At 57.2% G+C, this 17,783-nt stretch overlaps 1 protein-coding gene across 2 annotated transcripts in view; it reads right to left on the bottom strand.

Annotated features, from left to right (window-relative positions):
- HSPG2 (heparan sulfate proteoglycan 2) overlaps positions 1-17,783 on the bottom strand; it is a 102,843-nt gene that overhangs the window by 50,105 nt on the left and 34,955 nt on the right. The window contains exons 2-21 of one of the 2 annotated variants that reach the window (XR_003679168.2): positions 17,294-17,429; positions 16,026-16,070; positions 10,355-10,464; positions 10,195-10,253; positions 9,729-9,889; positions 8,508-8,558; positions 7,993-8,121; positions 7,542-7,796; positions 7,331-7,450; positions 5,195-5,326; positions 4,901-5,045; positions 4,655-4,806; positions 4,413-4,559; positions 2,774-2,937; positions 2,075-2,254; positions 1,782-1,978; positions 1,526-1,673; positions 677-804; positions 244-330; positions 97-155 (exon numbers count right to left, since the gene is read on the bottom strand). Coding sequence is in view for 1 of the 2 variants with exons in the window: in XM_055083712.1 (XP_054939687.1) it covers positions 97-155; positions 244-330; positions 677-804; positions 1,526-1,673; positions 1,782-1,978; positions 2,075-2,254; positions 2,774-2,937; positions 4,413-4,559; positions 4,655-4,806; positions 4,901-5,045; positions 5,195-5,326; positions 7,331-7,450; positions 7,542-7,796; positions 7,993-8,121; positions 9,729-9,889; positions 10,195-10,253; positions 10,355-10,464; positions 16,026-16,070; positions 17,294-17,429 (2,554 nt within the window). In the remaining variant the exon portion in view is untranslated. The remainder of the gene's footprint in view (positions 1-96; positions 156-243; positions 331-676; positions 805-1,525; positions 1,674-1,781; positions 1,979-2,074; positions 2,255-2,773; positions 2,938-4,412; positions 4,560-4,654; positions 4,807-4,900; positions 5,046-5,194; positions 5,327-7,330; positions 7,451-7,541; positions 7,797-7,992; positions 8,122-8,507; positions 8,559-9,728; positions 9,890-10,194; positions 10,254-10,354; positions 10,465-16,025; positions 16,071-17,293; positions 17,430-17,783) is intronic. The other variant, XM_055083712.1, reaches the window with a different exon arrangement.

The following is a 17,783-nucleotide window of genomic DNA, read 5'->3' as shown; positions in this document are numbered from 1 at the left end:
GCTCCCCAAGGATCATGGGGTTTGTGCTGGACTCGGGGACTGGGGCCTGGTGGGCAGCCTGGGGAGGTGCCAGGGGATGGTGGCTGCGATACTCACTGGTGGGCCTGCACTTCCCGCCGGGCTGGATGGGGTTGCCCTCATATCCGGGGGCACAGCTGGGGGAGGGAGAGGGTTGTCAACGGCACTCCCATGCCCCCACCCACGATGGCCTGCTTCTCCCAGCCCCCACCGGCTCTGCCTCACCTCTCACAGCGGCGGCCCGTGTAGCCTGGGGCACACGCATCACACGTGGCTTGGCCATCCGTGTCCAGGAAGCAGGTATCTGAGAACCTGTGGGTACCAAGTGGACAGGACATGGGGCAGGGCTGTGTTGATGGGCCAGGAGAGGGCTTACAGTCCCACTCTGGGAATGACTGCTGTCCACAGGGACAAAGCAGGCTATGAGGCCCACCTGCTCTTGGTCTGCAGCCTCATAGCAACACTAGGAAGACAGATGGGCCCATTGTATGGAAAAGGAAGCAGGCCTGGAGAGGTCAAGGGGCCTAGTGTAATTTAGTGACCAGGTGAAGATTTGAACCCAGGCAGGTCTCCCATCTCCCTGCCCAGAGGATGCCCCTAGCCTGCGGCACTGCCCGCTCCCTCAGCCCTGTGTGCCCCATCTCGAGCTGGGTCTGACCTGCGGGAGGCGTCGATGTATGGGCAAGGGCAGGGCCGGCAGGCGGTGGCCATGGCCTTGGTGGCGTCACCAAAGAAGCCGGCCTTGCATTTGTTGCACTGTGGTCCCTCTGTGTTGTGCTGGCAATTCTGGGAGGAAGGGGAGGGAGTGGTTTAGGTTCTACAGAGCAGCCCTCTGACCCCAGGGTGAGGTCACATTGGACCAGATGGGCTCCTTGAGGGTGGGCCTTTGAGGCTAGCTGGATCAGCCTCTCCCATCGTGCTGGAACTACCCCACAGCTTTGCAGACAGGGGAGCACCCGGCTCCATCCTGACGGGGAGCTCCCCACCTCACGTGGCAGCCTGTCCCATAGAAGTTTCCAAATGCCTGCTTTGTATTGACCTAAACCCACATTCTTCTTCCAGTCCGCACCCATTGGCTAGTTGTGCCCTCTGTAGGCCGTTCCTTCTACCCCTGACAGCTCTTCAGGGATTTGGAGATAACAGTTTTCCCTGCTTGAGGCTTCTTTCTGTGTCAGCTCCACAGTCCCAGCTCCCTCTACCATCCCTAAGAAACAATGTTTGATTTATAGGCTCCTTCCTCTTAGGAATGCCCTGCTAAGGGCCATGCTTTACACAGTGTTCTCCAGGATTGGTCTGACCAAGGTGGAAGAGAGTAGCACTTTCACCTCTCCTATCTGGACATAATATCTCTGTCAATGCATCCAGAGGTCATGATAGCTTGGGTGGCAGCCATGGCAGTCACTCTGGAGGCTTGTGCTACGCTTTGGGTACAAGAAAGCCTAAGCCTGAACCTCCCACCGAGCCCCTGTCCCTAGCCAGTATCCAAGTGCCAGCTGGCATGACTCACCAGGCAGTGGCCATACACAGGGTCACAAGAGCTGGCATGGCCATTGCAGTTGCAGCCAGAGCAGGTGCCCAGGTAGGGCCCACCAGGCAGCCGGGTGAAGCGGGCATCACAGCTCTCACAGGACAAGCCGGAATAGCCAATGGGGCATCTGTGGGGACAGGACCAAGACAGTGGCTGCAAGAACCATGAGGCCTTGCTGTTTCTCCCCTATCTTTGCCAGGGTCCCTGTGATCCCCGGCCCTGCCGGGTCAGGCACCTGCACTCCTCTACGCTGTGGGCGCGGCCATGGCTGGTAGCGTAGGTGACAGTTGTATCCATGGAGATGTCACTCAGCCCCACGCTGGCCATCTTGGCGTTGTACACTGTCTGGATGAGCACAGCTTCCAGGCTCTGCAGCACCTGCAGCATCTCCGCTCGCTGCACTGGCCGGCCAGACTCATGGACCCAGTGCTCCTGGGTGTGGACAAAGGTGGGAAGGGGTCATGCATCAGCACCTGCCCAGCCTGTACCCCCTTCACCGCCAGCCCTGAGGGATCAGGCCCCACACACCTCAGAGAAGTGGACTTGGCGCAGGTTCACAGAACCGGGCTGGGTGGGTGTGTGGCCTCGGGAGAGCAGGCGATGTCCGGCGCCCACCAGGACCACGTCTGGCCGCTGCACTGGCTCCAGCATGCCACGTGCCAGCTCATAGCGCACCTTGTAGCGCAGGGAGCCACCGTAGGAGTCCACCTGGCCGAGACAGGGCAGATCAGGGCTGGGCCAGTCACGGGCACGCTTGATTCCCACTGTGTGTCCACTCGTTCCCCTCCTCCCTCACTCTGCATAGCTGGTACTGCGTGTCCAGCACGGAGCTGGGCACAGGGGAGCAGAGACGGGTGGGACTTGGGCTCTGCCTTGGGGATGCTCAGTCCACTTTGGGGGAGGAGTCTGATAATACCGTGTAAAAGGTGCCCAGGGAGGCCAGAGGAGGGTACTGGGCCCAGCTCAGACGTGGGGAGTGGTCCGAGAGGGCTTTCCAACAGCTGAGTCAGCATTCCTCCCAACCTGACCATGGCAGGCCTGACCCTGCCCTGAATGAACGAGCCGCTGCCCACGGGGCGCTGCGCTGGGGTAAGACGACACGTCTCCCAGAGCAAAGACTGCCCTGCTGCCCCCCAGCTTCAGAGGGAGCGGAGCCCAGGCAGGTTCTGGGCATGTGCAGCGGGGCTCGGCCACCTCCCCATCCAGGGCAGCAGCCCGGCCTGTCACCTTGTTGCCCAGGAACTGCTCAGGCAGAGCCCAGAAAGAGCCATGGACCAGGAAGCGTCGGGACAAGTCGACCAGCTGGAACTCCTGCAGAGCGGTGTCGATCTGCAGCTGGGTGGAGGAGAGGGGCGGCATGCTGGGCTGCGTGGGCATCGTCACATTCACGCCTGGGTGGCAAAGGGGAGGGGTGAGGGTCATGCACGTTCTGGCCCGAGACAGCCCCCTTGAGGGGCTGTAACCCAGAGAGATAGGAAAGTTTTGGGAGAAGTGTGATTTAGAGAGAACGTTAGTCTCTCTCCCAAAGTCAAATAAAAGCAAATTTTTTTTTTTCCTCCTGAAGTTCTGGAGCGTCTCCCAAAGCATGCTCTGGGCAAAGCCAATGCTTCAGAATGATGGTGGGGAACCATCTGGGAACCCCAGGGTCAAGGAAAGGTCAAGGGGATTTTTTTGCAGCAGGACTTTTCAGAGCCTTTGCTTGCCAATGGATCCTTGGACTGTCAGGGTTGGAACAGCCCTCAGGGGGCAGTAGAGAGCTACACAGGGCTGAAGAATGGGCGCCCAAGTCCTGGTTCCACCACCCTCCAGATGTGTGATGTGAGCAAAGGCCTCAGTTTCTCTATCTGTAAAATGGGGGTAATAGTGGCTTGCTTCACAGGGTCATTAGGAAGCTAAAATGAAGAAACTGATATAAAATGCTTAAAACAGAATGTGGCACAAAGGAGGTGCTCAAAAATCGGTTAGCTGTTACTGTTGCTGTTATTATGATGGGTCATCTAGTCCAGCCCTCTCCTACACACACACACACACACACACACACACACACACACACACACACACACACACACACAGAGGAATTCTCTCTACAGCACCCTACCAGATCTCGAGGGCAGTACCAACCATCCAAGAGATGGCATTTCTGTGATAATGGCAATGTTCCTGAACCCAGGTCCGTTTGATGCCTGGGCCCCCGCCATTCTGCCTCTCAGAGCCAGAGAGAACTGAGTCCAACTGCCTGCCTTTATGTTTGGGAAAACAGGCCCAAAGAAGCCAAGAGTCTCAAAGTCACACAGGCAGTAACTAGTGCATCTGGAGGTCAGCCTTGGGCTAAGAAGATGCCAAAACCTTGGCTCTTAATGCTCTGGGGTCACTGGAGCCTCTGCATTCTGCAGGGTGAGGATGATGAGGACAGTGAGGATGACATTACGGAATACTTACTGGGCACCTACCAGGGACCAAGCACTATTCTGAGTGGCTTATGCATATTAATCCATTAAGTCCTTGTAACAACCTGTGTAGTTAATATTTCATCCCCATTTTGTAGATGAGAAAACTGAGACACAAGATAGTAACTTGGCTAAGGGCACACAGGCAGTAAGGGTCAGGGTCAGGATTTGAACCCGGACTCCGGCTCCAGAGCCCATCCTCATCGTCACCTAACACAGGCAAATATCAACTGTGGGTTTGGCTTTTCCTTAAAAAGTTTGTTTTCCCCTGAAATGCTCTTCTTACAGGGCTCAGCATTTCTTCAGCAACCCCGTGTCCCTCCCTGAACTGGCCCCATGTGTCCAGGGCATGCTGCTCTCCCATATCTGCCCTCTGAGCCCGCTGGAGGCTGCCGCTTGCCTCCCATCCACCAACGCACCCTTGAAGTCATTGGGCCGGTCAAAGAGCAGCCGGATCTGGTCTCGGAAGCGGCGGCTGCTCTGGCACACGGTGGTGATGCCAAAGCAGAAGCAGGGCAGGCAGGAGGCGCTGTGCTCCAGGTAGAAGTGCCCGTCGGGGCAGGGTCCTGTGGGGCGGCAAGGGAGCGGGCTGCGGCCGGTCCGAGGCAGGCAGCCCCGGCTCCAGCCCCACGCCCGGTGCCCACCTGCCCGTGGGCTGTACCTCGCTGCGGGATGAGCTCCAGGACGCCGTCGGGGATGCCGAACACCATGCCTCGGGCGTTCATGGCCTCACAGGTGTAGGCGCCCTGGTCTGCCTCCTTCACATCACGAATGGTCAGCGTGCCACGGCCTCCCTCACTCGTCATTGTCACCCTGGTGGGCCCCGAGACAGAGGTGGGGGTCAGGCCCGGACCACTGGCCGCACCTCCGCCACGTCCCCATCCCCTGCCGGGGCCCAGAGCTGTACCTGGGATGAGAGGGGATGTGGCCCCAGTTGAGTCTCCAGTTGACGATGGGGGTGGGGACGCCAATGGCCACACAGGTGAAGGTCACTGTCTGGCCCCGGGAAGCCTGGACCGACTCTTGGGGAGGGGTCACCACCTGGGGAGGCACTGGGAGATGGGAGCAGGAGTGAGGGGTGGGAGGGGCAAAGGGAGGAGGGGCAGGTGGGGGTGGGGCATGGCTCAGAGGAGCCAGGCCGGAGAAGAGACTGTGGGGAGGGGCCCAGGGCCCAGAGCTCGCCGCCCAGCTCCCTGCTCACTGCAGCCAAACTCGTCGCTGCGGTCGGGACAGTCGCTCTCCTCGTCACAGTGGAAGCTGGCCGGGATGCACGTGCTTGTGGAGACACAGCGGAACTGCGAGGGCCCGCATACATCCTCGGGTCGCTTGGCAGCTGGGGACAGAGCCAGGTGGTGTGGGCGGCGGGCGCTGCCCTCAGGGAGGGTCCCCCATTGCCTACCCATGCCCAACAGCCCACCCTGCCCACCTTGCCCAGGTGTCCCCAGGATCACTCTCTCATCTCGCCCACATGACAACACAGCTGCCCTGACCAGGCCCAGACCCAGACTCTGCTGCCACGACGCCGTCCACAACGTCACGGTCACCGGTCAGCAGTGAAGCACACTCTACCTGCGTTCCCCAAGACAGTTACACCTGGCACGCCACAGTCACTCAGCTCCTCCCACAGCCAGCCACCAGAGAAGCACAAGACCGCTGGTCAAAGGCACAGCCCCAGTGGCCAGTATCTCTGGATGCCGGGAACACCTGGGCAGCTCTGGCTACTGGAAAGGTCTTGCGAGGGCCTGCCGCAGCCTGGACCTCGCTGCTCTGTTCCCCTCTAAGTAGCCTGACCTGAGGCAGCCATCTATGGACTGGCCAGAGGCCTGGAGCTGGCCTGGCCCCAGGGCTGGGCCCCAGCTAGACATCTCTAGTAGATGGTAACTGACATTCTTTTTCTGGAAGACTGAGCTTGATACAGACACACAGGCAGGGACAGAAAGGGCAGAGTGGTGCAGGAGCAGAGGCCACCCGTCCACAGAGAAGGCACAGAGAGGAGACCAGGAGGCAGCCACCTACTCCCACTCCCTCGGGGGCTTCTGTCCCAACACCCCATGAGCCCCCAAAGTCATGTGGCTTTCATGTTCTCTGTTCTGCGCTCTGTCAACAAGGACTTGGTCTTCCTTAGACTGTTCCCCCGCAGAGGCCTCTGAGAAGGGCTTTTCAACTAAAACCCTCAATTACTTCTCTCTCCCAAGGGGTCATGTTGTCAGGCAAGCTTAGAGCCACAGAAGGGCATCATAAAACTCTGCCAGTCTGCAGCACGATGCTGCTTCTCTCCAGGGTTTGCTGTAGAGTGGGGAAGGTGAGGGGAGGCAAGGAGGAGAAGCCAGACCAGCGGACACTAGGAATGCCAACACGCACTCAAACATGTGACCCAGGATCACAGAGCAATGGTTAGAAGACTATCCTCAATCTTGGACTAATAAGCCCCAGGGTTCACCTCATAGGACAGAGACCACAAGATGCTACCTGATATGGTCTCTGACTCTCCAGTCTCACCCATTTGACTGTCATAATGTTTATAACATTGACTAGATGGATGGATGAGCAATGGATAGATGGCTGAACAGATGAAGAGGAGGAAGGAAAGATGTTGGCTATATGAATGGCTGGCTGCCTGGACAGCTGGCAAGATGGATAATGCATGGATGGATGATAGATGGACGGATGAAGAGATGGATGGCAGGAAGGATGTTGGACAAATGGACGGATGGATAGACAGCAGATTGATGGATGATAGAATGGATGATGAAATGGACAGAAGGAAGGATGCTGGGTACGTAGATAGGTAGACAGACTGATGAAGAACTTTGCAGATACATAATGGATGGATGGATAGTTGGATGAGTGGGTGGGTGGATAAATGGATGCAAGAGAGGAAAGCTGCTGGACAGACGGACGGACAGATAGATAGTGGATAGTTGAAGGGTCACATGGATGAAAAGCTGGGCAGATGGAGGAACAAATAACTCAGAACCAGCTCTAGATGAAAAAAACTCTAGGCCCGCAAAAGGAAGGCTTTGACTCACACATACATCAAGGACCCCCTCATCAAGGGACCCTCGTGTATCAAGCCCACTCGTCTGACCCCCACACAAGCATATATGACAAAGAGAAGATGAATGGTAACAAAATAAATAAAGAGACATTAACCACGGGTAGTCTACTGCTTGCTACAAAGGCCAGCTCAGAGTCAAAGAGAGATAAACCTTCAAGTTTGTCCCCAGGGCCTCTACCACTCAGCCAGGGACAGCACACAAACCTGCCCTCAAAGGCTCGGGGCTCGGGGAGCCAGGCCAATGGGCCAGGGGCGCCGGGCGGACGCTGGGACACTCACGGCAGTCGGCTTCATCGGTGCGGTCCTCACAGTCAAAGTCGCCATCACAGCGCCACAGCTTGAGGGCACAGTGCCCATTTCCACAGGGGAACTCGTTGGGTTCACAGGGTGGGGTGGGGCCTGGGGGGACCAGGCAAGGTTCAGCCAGCGGCCCTCAGTGGCCATTTCCCCACCCCCTGCATCCCCGCCCACGCCCCTGCCCGGCTCTCACCGCAGTCCAGCTCGTCACTGCCGTCCCTGCAGTCCTCCTGCCCGTCACACACGTAGTCTTTGGGGATGCAGTGCCCACTGCGGCACGTGGCCTCGTGGGGCCCACAGGGCACGGGCCTGCCTGGACTGGGGAACACAACCTGGGGAGCAGGGGTGGCTGGGAGCTGCCGTGGGATGGCTGCCTCCGGCTGGGACGGTAAAGGTGGTGTCTCCGCCAGAGGTGGTGGCTGCGAGCCGAGCTGGGCGACCGGCTCCTCTGTGGACAGAGCCCGCTTAGCGTTGGCATGAAGGGGCGGCTCCTCACCCCTCGCCCCCTGTCACTCCCCAGGCCCTGACGCTGTTATCACCCCTCCTGTGTCCCCGCCCACCTCCCGCAGACCCCTTTGCCTGCAGCAAACCCTCCCGGCCCCGGATTGACTTGGAGGCCACCGTGTCCCCAGACAGCCCCTCACCACAATCGAGTTCATCAGACATGTCCCTGCAGTCAGGCCTCCGGTCACAGCGATACTCCAGGGCCACACACTCATTGTAGCGGTGGCAGGCAAACTCCGCCTCGGTGCAGACCCTTGGGAACTGGGGCACTGCGGGGGTGTCGGACAGTCAGAGAGGCAGGCAGGACGGGAGGGGGCTTTGGGGCTCCGTGTCAGGCCACGTGGTTTCTGGCAGACTCAGTGAGGGCACAGAGCACGTGGTGAACACATCCACAGCACCATGTGGGATGTGGGCTATGTGGCAGTGGCCTCACCCATCCCTTACACAAACCCCACACACAGTTAACACGCCACACCATGCAACGACCACAGCACACACGTGCGGGCCACAACCAGGCCTAGAGAGGATGAAGAAGAAGGGGAGGAGGGGCAGCCTGTGGGCTGTGCCCAGCCGTCTTGCCCTCATCCTTCCTTCCCCTCCATCCATTAGCTTCTCTAGTTACCAGGCTCAGCCTGGGTCTGGCTTACACTCTCACCTGGTGTCACTGCGGCCACCACAGCGGCCAGGGGGGGCGGGGGTGTCTGTGCTGGAAAGGAAGGTGTGATCAGCAGCCGTCCCACCTGGGACCTGGGGGCTATGGGCTGCAGGGCTGAACCAGGCCCATCCTACCATCCCTAGCCAGGAGGACTCATTGGAAAGTGGGGATAAGAGGACTGGAGCCTCAGCAATCTTCAGACCTGGGTCTGGGGATGCCAAAGAACAAACTTGATCTTCGGGCACACTGATTGCGGTTTTACAGGCAGAACAAATGATTTCACCCTTTTTTTCTGATTGGGTGACACCATGGTAGGGGTGAAGTTTGTTCAGTTCTGGGTTCCACTTAGTCCGGGATGGTGACATTTCCCAGAGGGAGGACTGAGATGGAGACTGGGATGGGCTGGGAACTGTAGCTTGTGAGGAATGAACTGGGACTGCTTGGCCTAGAGAAGAAAACACTCAGGGAGTTGAAACAGGAGACAGAGGGTGCAGTGAAAAGAAAGCTGGGCCTGTATAAAATGGATAACTAATAAGAACCTGCTGTATAAAAGAAATAAATAAAATAAAATAAAATAAATAAAAAAATTTAAAAAAGAAAGCTGGGCCGACTGAGGGTATGAAGGCCAGGCCTGCGCATCTAACAGCTGTGTGGCTTGGGGCCAGTTTCCTGTTCTTTCTGAGCTGCGTTTCTCAGCTCGTCTTGTCACAGGTTCTGGCAAGACCAGCAGAGACACAGGGTTTGGTTTACGTTCTGGCTTTTGCACTATCTGTGTATGTGGATTTGGATAAATCATTTTTCCTCGCTGGGCCTCAGTGCCCTCATCTCTAAAACAGGAGAAATCATATCTGCTTCATAGGAATTCTTATGAAGACGGAACGGTCAGTGAAGAATTGTTGGTTATTATTAAACACAAAAGTGTTTTTGGACCTGAAAGCACTGTATGAAGAAAGGAATTATTATTACCTATTGTCAACATAGAGAGGTTAATAGAGAGTGGAAATTGGGTCTACTGAGTACATGTTAGAGGAAACAGATGTTGCTCAACCCAAGCCAAGATTGCATAAAGATTGATGGGGCAGACTCATAAGGTAGTGAGCTCCCTGTCCCTAGTGGTGTGCAAGGCCAAGCTAGGAGAGCTCATGGTGGTGACACTGAAAGGGGGCCCACATGAGTCTGAGAAATTGGAGGAGGTGACCCTCAGTTCCAGGACGGGCTCACCTGTGCCCAGGCGTCGGAACTGGAATCCCTGGGGAGAGGTGAGGTAGGAGGCGATGGAGCCACTGGAGATGATGGTGTGGAGCACCTCCTGAATCTGAGCCCCATCTGCATTCCCTTCGGAGCCCACATCCAGCTCCACAAAGACCCAGCCGTCCAGCTCCCTAGGGACGGGTGTGGGGGGCAGGGCATCAGGGTGAGGAAGATGCCTGGGGTCTCAGCTCCTCCCTTGGCCCCCTGCCTGCTGCTCAGACCTGATCTCTTGACTCTCCCCCTGCTTCTGGATAGCCTGTACCCCATGCAAGGCAACTTAAAGTCCAAATTGTACCCCTACCAATCCCCGAATTTCTACCAAGAGAGGTTCAGCCCATTAGGCCTCTCTTGCCTCCCCTCCTGGCACCCGGGCTCCTCCCCATCCTTGTCAGTCCCTCACCAGCCCCCACCCCCCACCCCAGGGGACCCTTCTCACTTGATGAACACCACACTGACAACCTGGTCTCCAGGAATCTTCAAGTACTCTGACTCCAGCTGGAGAGGGACACAGCACCATCAGCCTCCAGATCCCTTCACCCTACCTTCAGTCCTGCCCTGCCATACTCGGGGAGCTCCCCAAAGCCCCTTCACCTCACCGTGTCTACCACAGCCTCGGACACCTCTCGGAACTCCTCGGAGCCTGCATCCTCCAGCTGAGGGCTGTAGTCGATGGAGCGAGTGAAATTTACCAGGGCTCGGAAATAAACTGCAGAAAGGAGTGGTGGGGCGGGGTCACTACGAGGGGCCCAGCCTGGCAGGTAGTGGCCTCAGGCAGCTGGGCCAGTGGGTGGAAATGGGGGGGATGGTCCCCAGAGGCCTCTCGCTGAGGCTGACACCTGTGTGCCCACAGCTGTGCCCAGCACTGCCTGTAGGAGCACTTGCTGCAGTGGCCCTGGCAGGCCGCCCAGGGGTCAAAGCCGAGGCCCCACCCTTGAGTGAATGGCTTCAACTAACAGGGAAAATGGCCCCATCCAGATACCAAGTGATAGTGCAGAAGAGGAGACCTCCACTGGCTCAGAGGAAGGCTGGGTAAGAAGGGGTGGCTTCCAGAGGAGGAGGACCTGGCACAGAATTTTTTTTTTGGCCGCGCCGCGTGGCTTGTGGGATCTTAGTTCCCCGACCAGGGATCAAACTCGGGCCCCCCACAGTGAAAGCACTGAGTCCTAACCGCTGTATCGCCAGGGAAGTCCCTTGTTTTTTTTTGGCACAAAAATTACTTGAGAGTGACCGTGACATGCTTCCCCACCCCCCCATTCATGCCAGTCATCACCCTCAGGGCTCAGCTCAGTCATCACCTCCTCCAAGAATACTGCCTGAGCTGCCCTCCTTTCCCAACCCTGGCTGGGTAGAGGCCTCTCCTCTGGGGGTCCCCCGGCCCCTTGGCTTCTCCCATCAGAGCACCTTCTACCCCACGTGGCATAGATCCTGCCAGAGCATCATCATAAAGATCGTGGGTTCTGAGGTCAGCCACACATCAGGCATGGACCTTACCTCTCTGAACTTCTGTTTCCCTTTTGGTCAAATGTGCGTATTAATTACATTTACCACACTGGGTTGCTGCGGGGAATAAATGATATCATGCTTACAAGGCCATCTCCCTGTGCACGAAGATGCAGCGCCTGGCATAGAGCAAGTGCTAGGGAATCAGAAGCTGTTGTCACCTTTCTCTCTACTGCTAGACTATAAACTTGATGGGGGGAAACCTTGGATCTCATTCACCCTGTACCCCAGTGCTTGCATAGAGCCTGGCACAGAGTGGGTGCCTAATAAGTGATTGCTGAATAAATTCATAGCAGATTGGGGTGAGCATACACTTACAACTAGTGTTTATTAAGCACCTACTCTATACACCTTATGCACATTAAATCTCATAATGTTCAGTTCATAATAGAAGTTACAAATATGAGTTGCAAATGAATCATATATATGTACACACACACGCGCACACACACACACACACACACACACACACACACAGTGCTTAGATCAGAGCCTGGCACATAGTAGGGGCAATATAATATGAGCTATTACTATATGAGAGGCAGTATAGCTTAGTGGTTAAAAGCTCAGCCTCTGGAGCAAAATTTCCACTTACCATTAAAATAACTTAAAATTGCCCTGTGACCTTAAGCAAGTTACTTAATCTCCCTGTGCCTCAGTTTCCTCATCTATAAAACAGGGACGATAGTAGTGCCCACCCCAGAGGGCTGCTGGGAGGATGAAATAAGATAATGAATGTAAAATGCTATGGCAGTACCTGGCGCACACTAGGGGCTGCATGCGCTAGCTGTATTATCTCTGGTCTTTAAGACAAACTGAAGGAATGGATTTGGTTTTATTTCTTCCCATCTGAGAGAGGCATTCATTGCTTTGTCAAATCTATATTGAAGGCCTTTCATATGCTTGGCAGTGTTCTAAGGGCAAGGGATATAGCAGTGAACTTCATAAAGATCACCTTCTACGGGGAGGAGAAAGGAAACAGAACCAATGGGCAAGGAATATACGGACTATGAGGAAAAAAAAAACAAGGGCTGGGGGAGCGGGCGTGCTGGGGTGGGGGTAGGTCGCTACTTCCCCAGGGCAGCCAGGAAGGCCTCTCCGCAAAGGGGATGCTTGGAGGCAGAGAGTAAGGCACTGGGAGGGAGCTGAGAGAAGAGCCCTCCTGGCAGAGGGGACAGCAGCTGTCCCTGAGGCAGAAGTGGGCTCTGAGAAGTGACAGACGAGCAGCGCGTGGGCAGCAGAGCAGGGAGTGGCACTGGCTGGGCCTGTCCTCTTTCCCCTTTACTCTGTCCGGCAGGTCCACGGGTGCACACGCCCTCTGCGCCTGGACCCTCCCCCTCTGCGGCTCACGGAGCAAGTCCTGGGCGCATCAGGATGGCAGCCTAGCAAGCAGCCCTCGGAGGGAACTCCTGCACCAAGAGAAGGTGCTTGTGAGGGCAGCGCTGCCTGCGCTGAATCACGGGGACCATGCTGGGCTGGGCTCCTGGGTGCCGGGCGGGCGGGGCCCCGTGGGCTGGAGCGTGAGGGCCGCGAGCTTGGCTACAGAGGCCTCTTGTGAGCTGGCACAGAGGCCCATTGAGAGTCCCCCACCCTGGCCCCTGGCTTCAGCCCTGCGGCCCAGCGTGGGCGAGGAGGCCAGGCCTCTGCCCAGGAATGTGCCCGCTGTTGGGAGAGGGGGCTGAGGCTCCACAAAGCCCCTTTCTACTAGGACCTGGGAAGGGCACGGACCCTCCAACCTGACCCCACCCCCTGCCTTCTCCCACATCAGGGGTAGGTCAGGATGAGCACACTCCCTTTTCCACCCTGAGAGGCCTCCCTGTGGCAGGTATCCGAGGGCTGGGGCAGAAGGTGAGGTTCAGGAACCAGCCCCCAGAGCTGAGGGTGCTGATGGGGAGTGATGTGGCCCGGGGTGGGAGTGCTCTCTGGGCGCCTGCCTGGCTGACCAGCTCCACGCTGGCCCTCATCTGACCCCATCTGGACAGCTCAGTTAGAGCCAATGGCTGGAGGGATGGGAGGCCCAGAGCTGCCCGGCACCCCGAGTGGGGTGGGGAACACACACCTGACCACCCCCAGCCCCGGAGCTAACTACCCCACCTATGCTCGATACCCAGTCCCTGCTCAACAGAACTCCTCCCCCACACACCTGGGCCCCCGAACCCCAGCCCAGTCCCTCTGGGTCCCCAGGATCAGTGAGGCCTGAGGCCCTAGCCTTTTCCCAGAGGGGTTGCTGCACCCATCCTGCCTACACCAGGGGTCCGGCCCACTGTGCTTAGATTGTGTGCCCAGCTGGGGCCTGGCTGCCTCCTGGGCAGGGGCAGGGGAGAAGGTGAGGCCAGCTGGGGTGGGGACAGAGGCAGGCCTGGCCCCAGACCCTGCAGAGAGGTGACTCTGACCCTCAAGTGTGACCAAGTGCAGGCTGGGGAGGAAAAGAAGACAAAGGAGTGAGAGGAAGAGCTGGGAGAGAGGAGGGGGAGGGAGAGAGGGAAAGGAGACTCCTCATCGGGCTCCAAGACCATCACACCAGCCACGGGAGGGTGGCCTGGGGGTGGCCCAGGGCCTGCAGAGAGGGAGGTGAGGAGGGGCAGAGACAGCAGGGAAGTGGCGAGACCAAAGGGAGAGACAGAGGGGGGAAATGACAGAGACACAGAGACTGATGGAGACAGAAAACAGAAAGAGATGAAACAGACAGACAGATGGAGACAGAGACACAGAGAGACAGATATAGGCAGAGACGGAGAGAGAAAAGACGAGACAAAGGCAGATTGGAAAGAGGGAAAGACAGAGGGACATGGAAGCAGAGATGCAAGTCCAAGAGGTGGAGGGAGAAAGGCAGCATGAGACAGAGACACACAGAGTAGGAAAGAGATGGCCCAAGGCAGGGGAGGGAGGGAGCAGGAGAGACATGTAGACAGTTTGTCAGCAGGACAGACAAAGAGACAGTCAGAAGGTGGAAAGATTGGGCGAGGGGAGGTGGGCAGGGTTCCCAAGGTGGGGAGGCAGAGCCAGGAGCTGTCCAGGAGGCGTACTGGCCTGGGGGTGGCAGTCAGGGCTGGGACAGAGCCAAGGGGAGCCGCAACCCTGCCCGAGGGAAGGGGAGAGGGAGGAGCCATCTCAGACATTGCAGGGTCGTGGGGGGGGGGGTTGGGTCAGTCAAGGGGTGGCCAGGCACGGCCCCATCATGGTCAGGACGGCCCTTGCTTACCAGAGTCAGGTGGGACCTGCCCTTGGGCAAGGCTGAAGCAGGCACACTGACCCTGGGAATCAGGGAGACTTATCTGATGCCTCCCGGGCTGAGATTCAGCCCAGCTGCCTGGACCTGCCCCAGGGGCAGCAGGCTGGTGCCAGTGTTTGGGTCTGGAGGGCCTAAGGCCCTACATCTTCCCACAGATCAGCCCCACCTACAAGAAAAGGCTCCTGCCCTGCCCTTGGGCCCTCCCCAGCTGCTGCTCTCCAGACCCATCCTTCCCCCACCTCTGGCTTCTCTTGCCCTCATAGCTGCTTCTCATGGGAGGAGGTGGGCTAGCAAGGACCACTCAAAGCAGGTGGAGCTGCTGTGAGCAGTCCCCTGGGAGAGGGCTCTAGATATTTCTGAAGGGACAGGGTGGACTGGCCCAGGGCCTCAGCAGGCAGACTTGGCTTGGCAAGAGGCAGCTCCCAGAGACACATTAGCATAGGCCATTCTGGGGTGTGCACTGTGCCCACCTGACACCCCCACACAGGCCCCGCCCAGCTCCCAGGCATCTGTAGCCCTGCAGAGACCTAGACATGGAAAAGCTTCAGGCAGTGTCTGCGTCCCAGGTGCTGGGAGGTCACAGTCAGGACTGTGCCACCCAGGGGTCAACCCTCCCATCCATACTGGCCCGGTTAGGATGCCACCCTCTGGCATTGGGATGCTCCTGATATGCCAGCCATAGGGAGGCAACCCCGTCCCCGGAGGGACCCAGGCCAGACTCGCCCCAGGCCTGCTGGGGTGGGCGCACAGGGATGCAGCGGGGCCGCCCAGTGGTGACTCTGAGCTGAGCTCCGTCCTTGGCCCTGATCACGTTGTGCCCAGGCACTGGCTCCCAGAGAAGGCGGCAGGAACCAGATGGAGCTGCTGGGCCTTGTCCCGAGTAGCTCCTTCTCTCACCAGAATCCCAGGGTGGGAGGAAACAGAGACTCTGAGCCCGGCCCCAGCTCTGGGCCAGCTCCTGCTCTGGCTACGCACTTGGGGTGCTGGCACCGTGGGCAGCTGATGGAGGCCTGATTCCTTTCCCTCCAGGAAGCCCAGCCCTCTTTCCCCAACCCAGGAACTTCGGCTTCCCAGCAGGTGACCCAACCTGAGGCAGGTTCCCTCCCAGGTCCAGCTCTCGGCTTACCCGAATGCCTGTGCCACAGAGCCCCTCTGTCTGCCCACCCCTGCCTGGGGTCCCCCACTCTGCAGCATTCACCGCCAAGGAGGGCTCTGGGGAAGGACTCCACAGCTGAGCCACCCAGGGAGGTGAGAATCTGGCTTTGAATGCTGAGTGGCTGACTTTCAGTCCCCATCAGAACCGGGCATTTCCCAGCACAGGCAGGCACAGAATCTGTCCATACCCAACCCTGCAGGGACTGGCCAACCAAGGCACACAACTGTCACTCAGTGGGGATGAGACCATCCCCATGGCAGGCACAAGGAGACCTCAAGGCCCTCAGTCCAGGAGATGCCGCCTCTGTGGCTGGGAAGGCCTGCTCTGGGGCTTCCCCGGGGGCAGGATGGGGGCCTGTGCGATGCCCCCAGATACTTACCCATCTGGAAGTCCCCGCTGCCCAGGTCCCCGCTGCCCACACCATCTACAAGCAAAAGAGAGACTTATTCAGCAACAATTAATCTTTGTTGAGCACCTACTGGGTGCCAGGCACTGTTCTGGGCACCTGGCACACGATGGGGAAGGTCATGAAAACACAGCTGTTGCCTCCTCTCCACGCTTAGGGAGGGCAGGCCTGTAAAAGCCAGCTTGGAAGCCTCCCTCAGAGAGGGTGTGGACCAGGACGGATGGGGTGGGTGGGGCCAGGTCAGACTGGCCTCTAGGTGAGAATGGGAGGAAGTGGAGTAGGGGGTCATAATCATCCTCTACTGTGCACTGCCCACCACCCTCTCCTTAGGTCCTGCTCAATCTGGGCTGTAAGGAGAAGCAGCCACTAGTCCCGGGTCACACAGTTTTAGGTGGAGGATCCTGCGGTCACTGGGACCAGGGCTCAGGACGCACGCAGCTTTTAGCCCACCTCTTTTTTTTCTGAATTAAAAAAAAATTGAAGTGTAGTCGCTGTACAATATTATACAGGTTACAGGTATACAATATAGCGATTCACAATTTTGTTTCTTTGTTTTTGCCTGTGCCGCGCGGCTTGTGGGATCTTAGTTCCCTGACCAGGGATCGAACCCAGGCCCCCGGCAGTGAAAGCACCAAGTCCTAATCACTGGACTGCCAGGGAATTCCCGTGATTCACGATTTTTTAAGGTTATACTCCACTTACAGTTATTATAATATATTGGCTGTGTTTCTCATGATGTACAACATATCCTTGTAACTTATTTTATACTTAATAGTTTGTACCTTTTACTCCTCTACCCCTATATTGCCCTTCTCCCCTCCCCTGTACCCACTGGTAACCCACTAGTTTGTTCTCTACATCTGTGAGTCTGCTTCTTTTCTGTTATATTCATTAGTTTGTTGTATTTTTTCGATTCCACATATAAGTGATATCATACGGTATTTTGTCTTTCTCTGTCTGACTTATTTCACTTAGCATAATGCCCTCCAAGTCCATCCATGTTGCTCAAATGGCAAAATTTCATTCTTTTTTAGGGCTGAGTAGTATCTCATTGTATATGTATATACCACATCTTTATCCAGTCATCTGCTGATGGACACTTAGGTTGCTTCCATATCTCTTAGTCCATCTCTTGAGGTACCACCTTGGGCAAGCATCCTGGAGCCTCTTTAAGGACCGGTGGGAAGAACCCCAATTCTGTCCTTACCCCTTCCACTCCCCGCCACCAGAACCCTGCTCACCTCCAGAGGCCTCATCAGCCAGGAAGTCCTCATCATCAGAAAGGTCTGAATAGCTCCAGCCAGCACGGCCCACTGTGACTGTCTCTGCATCCTCGGGCAGGGACAAGCCATCATATGCCCTCAGCCCGCAGGTTACCTGTGGGACACCACACGAGCAATTGTGTCAAACTCTCCAACCCCTGCCAAGCCCAGGACCCCTCTTCTCACTTCAAGGGGGGGCCCAGAGTCCCACCCCAAGGCCCTCCAGCAGTTAAATCAGACATGGTTTGGCAAAGACAGTCAGGCTGGGGCTGTACCAGTTTTTTGTTTTGTTTTGTTGTTTTTTTGTTTTTTTGGTTTTTTTTGGTGGTATGCGGGCCTCCCTCTGTTGTGGCCTCTCCCGTTGCGGAGCACAGGCTCCGGACGCGCAGGCTCAGCGGCCGTGGCTCACGGGCCCAGCCGCTCTGTGGCATGTGGGATCCTCCCAGACCGCGGCGCGAACCCGGTTCCC

The sequence above is a fragment of the Physeter macrocephalus genome, chromosome 3, assembly GCF_002837175.3.
Source record: "Physeter macrocephalus isolate SW-GA chromosome 3, ASM283717v5, whole genome shotgun sequence".
In the NCBI taxonomy this organism is placed as follows: Eukaryota; Metazoa; Chordata; class Mammalia; order Artiodactyla; family Physeteridae; genus Physeter; species Physeter macrocephalus.
This window is presented reverse-complemented; position numbering and strand designations above follow the sequence as displayed.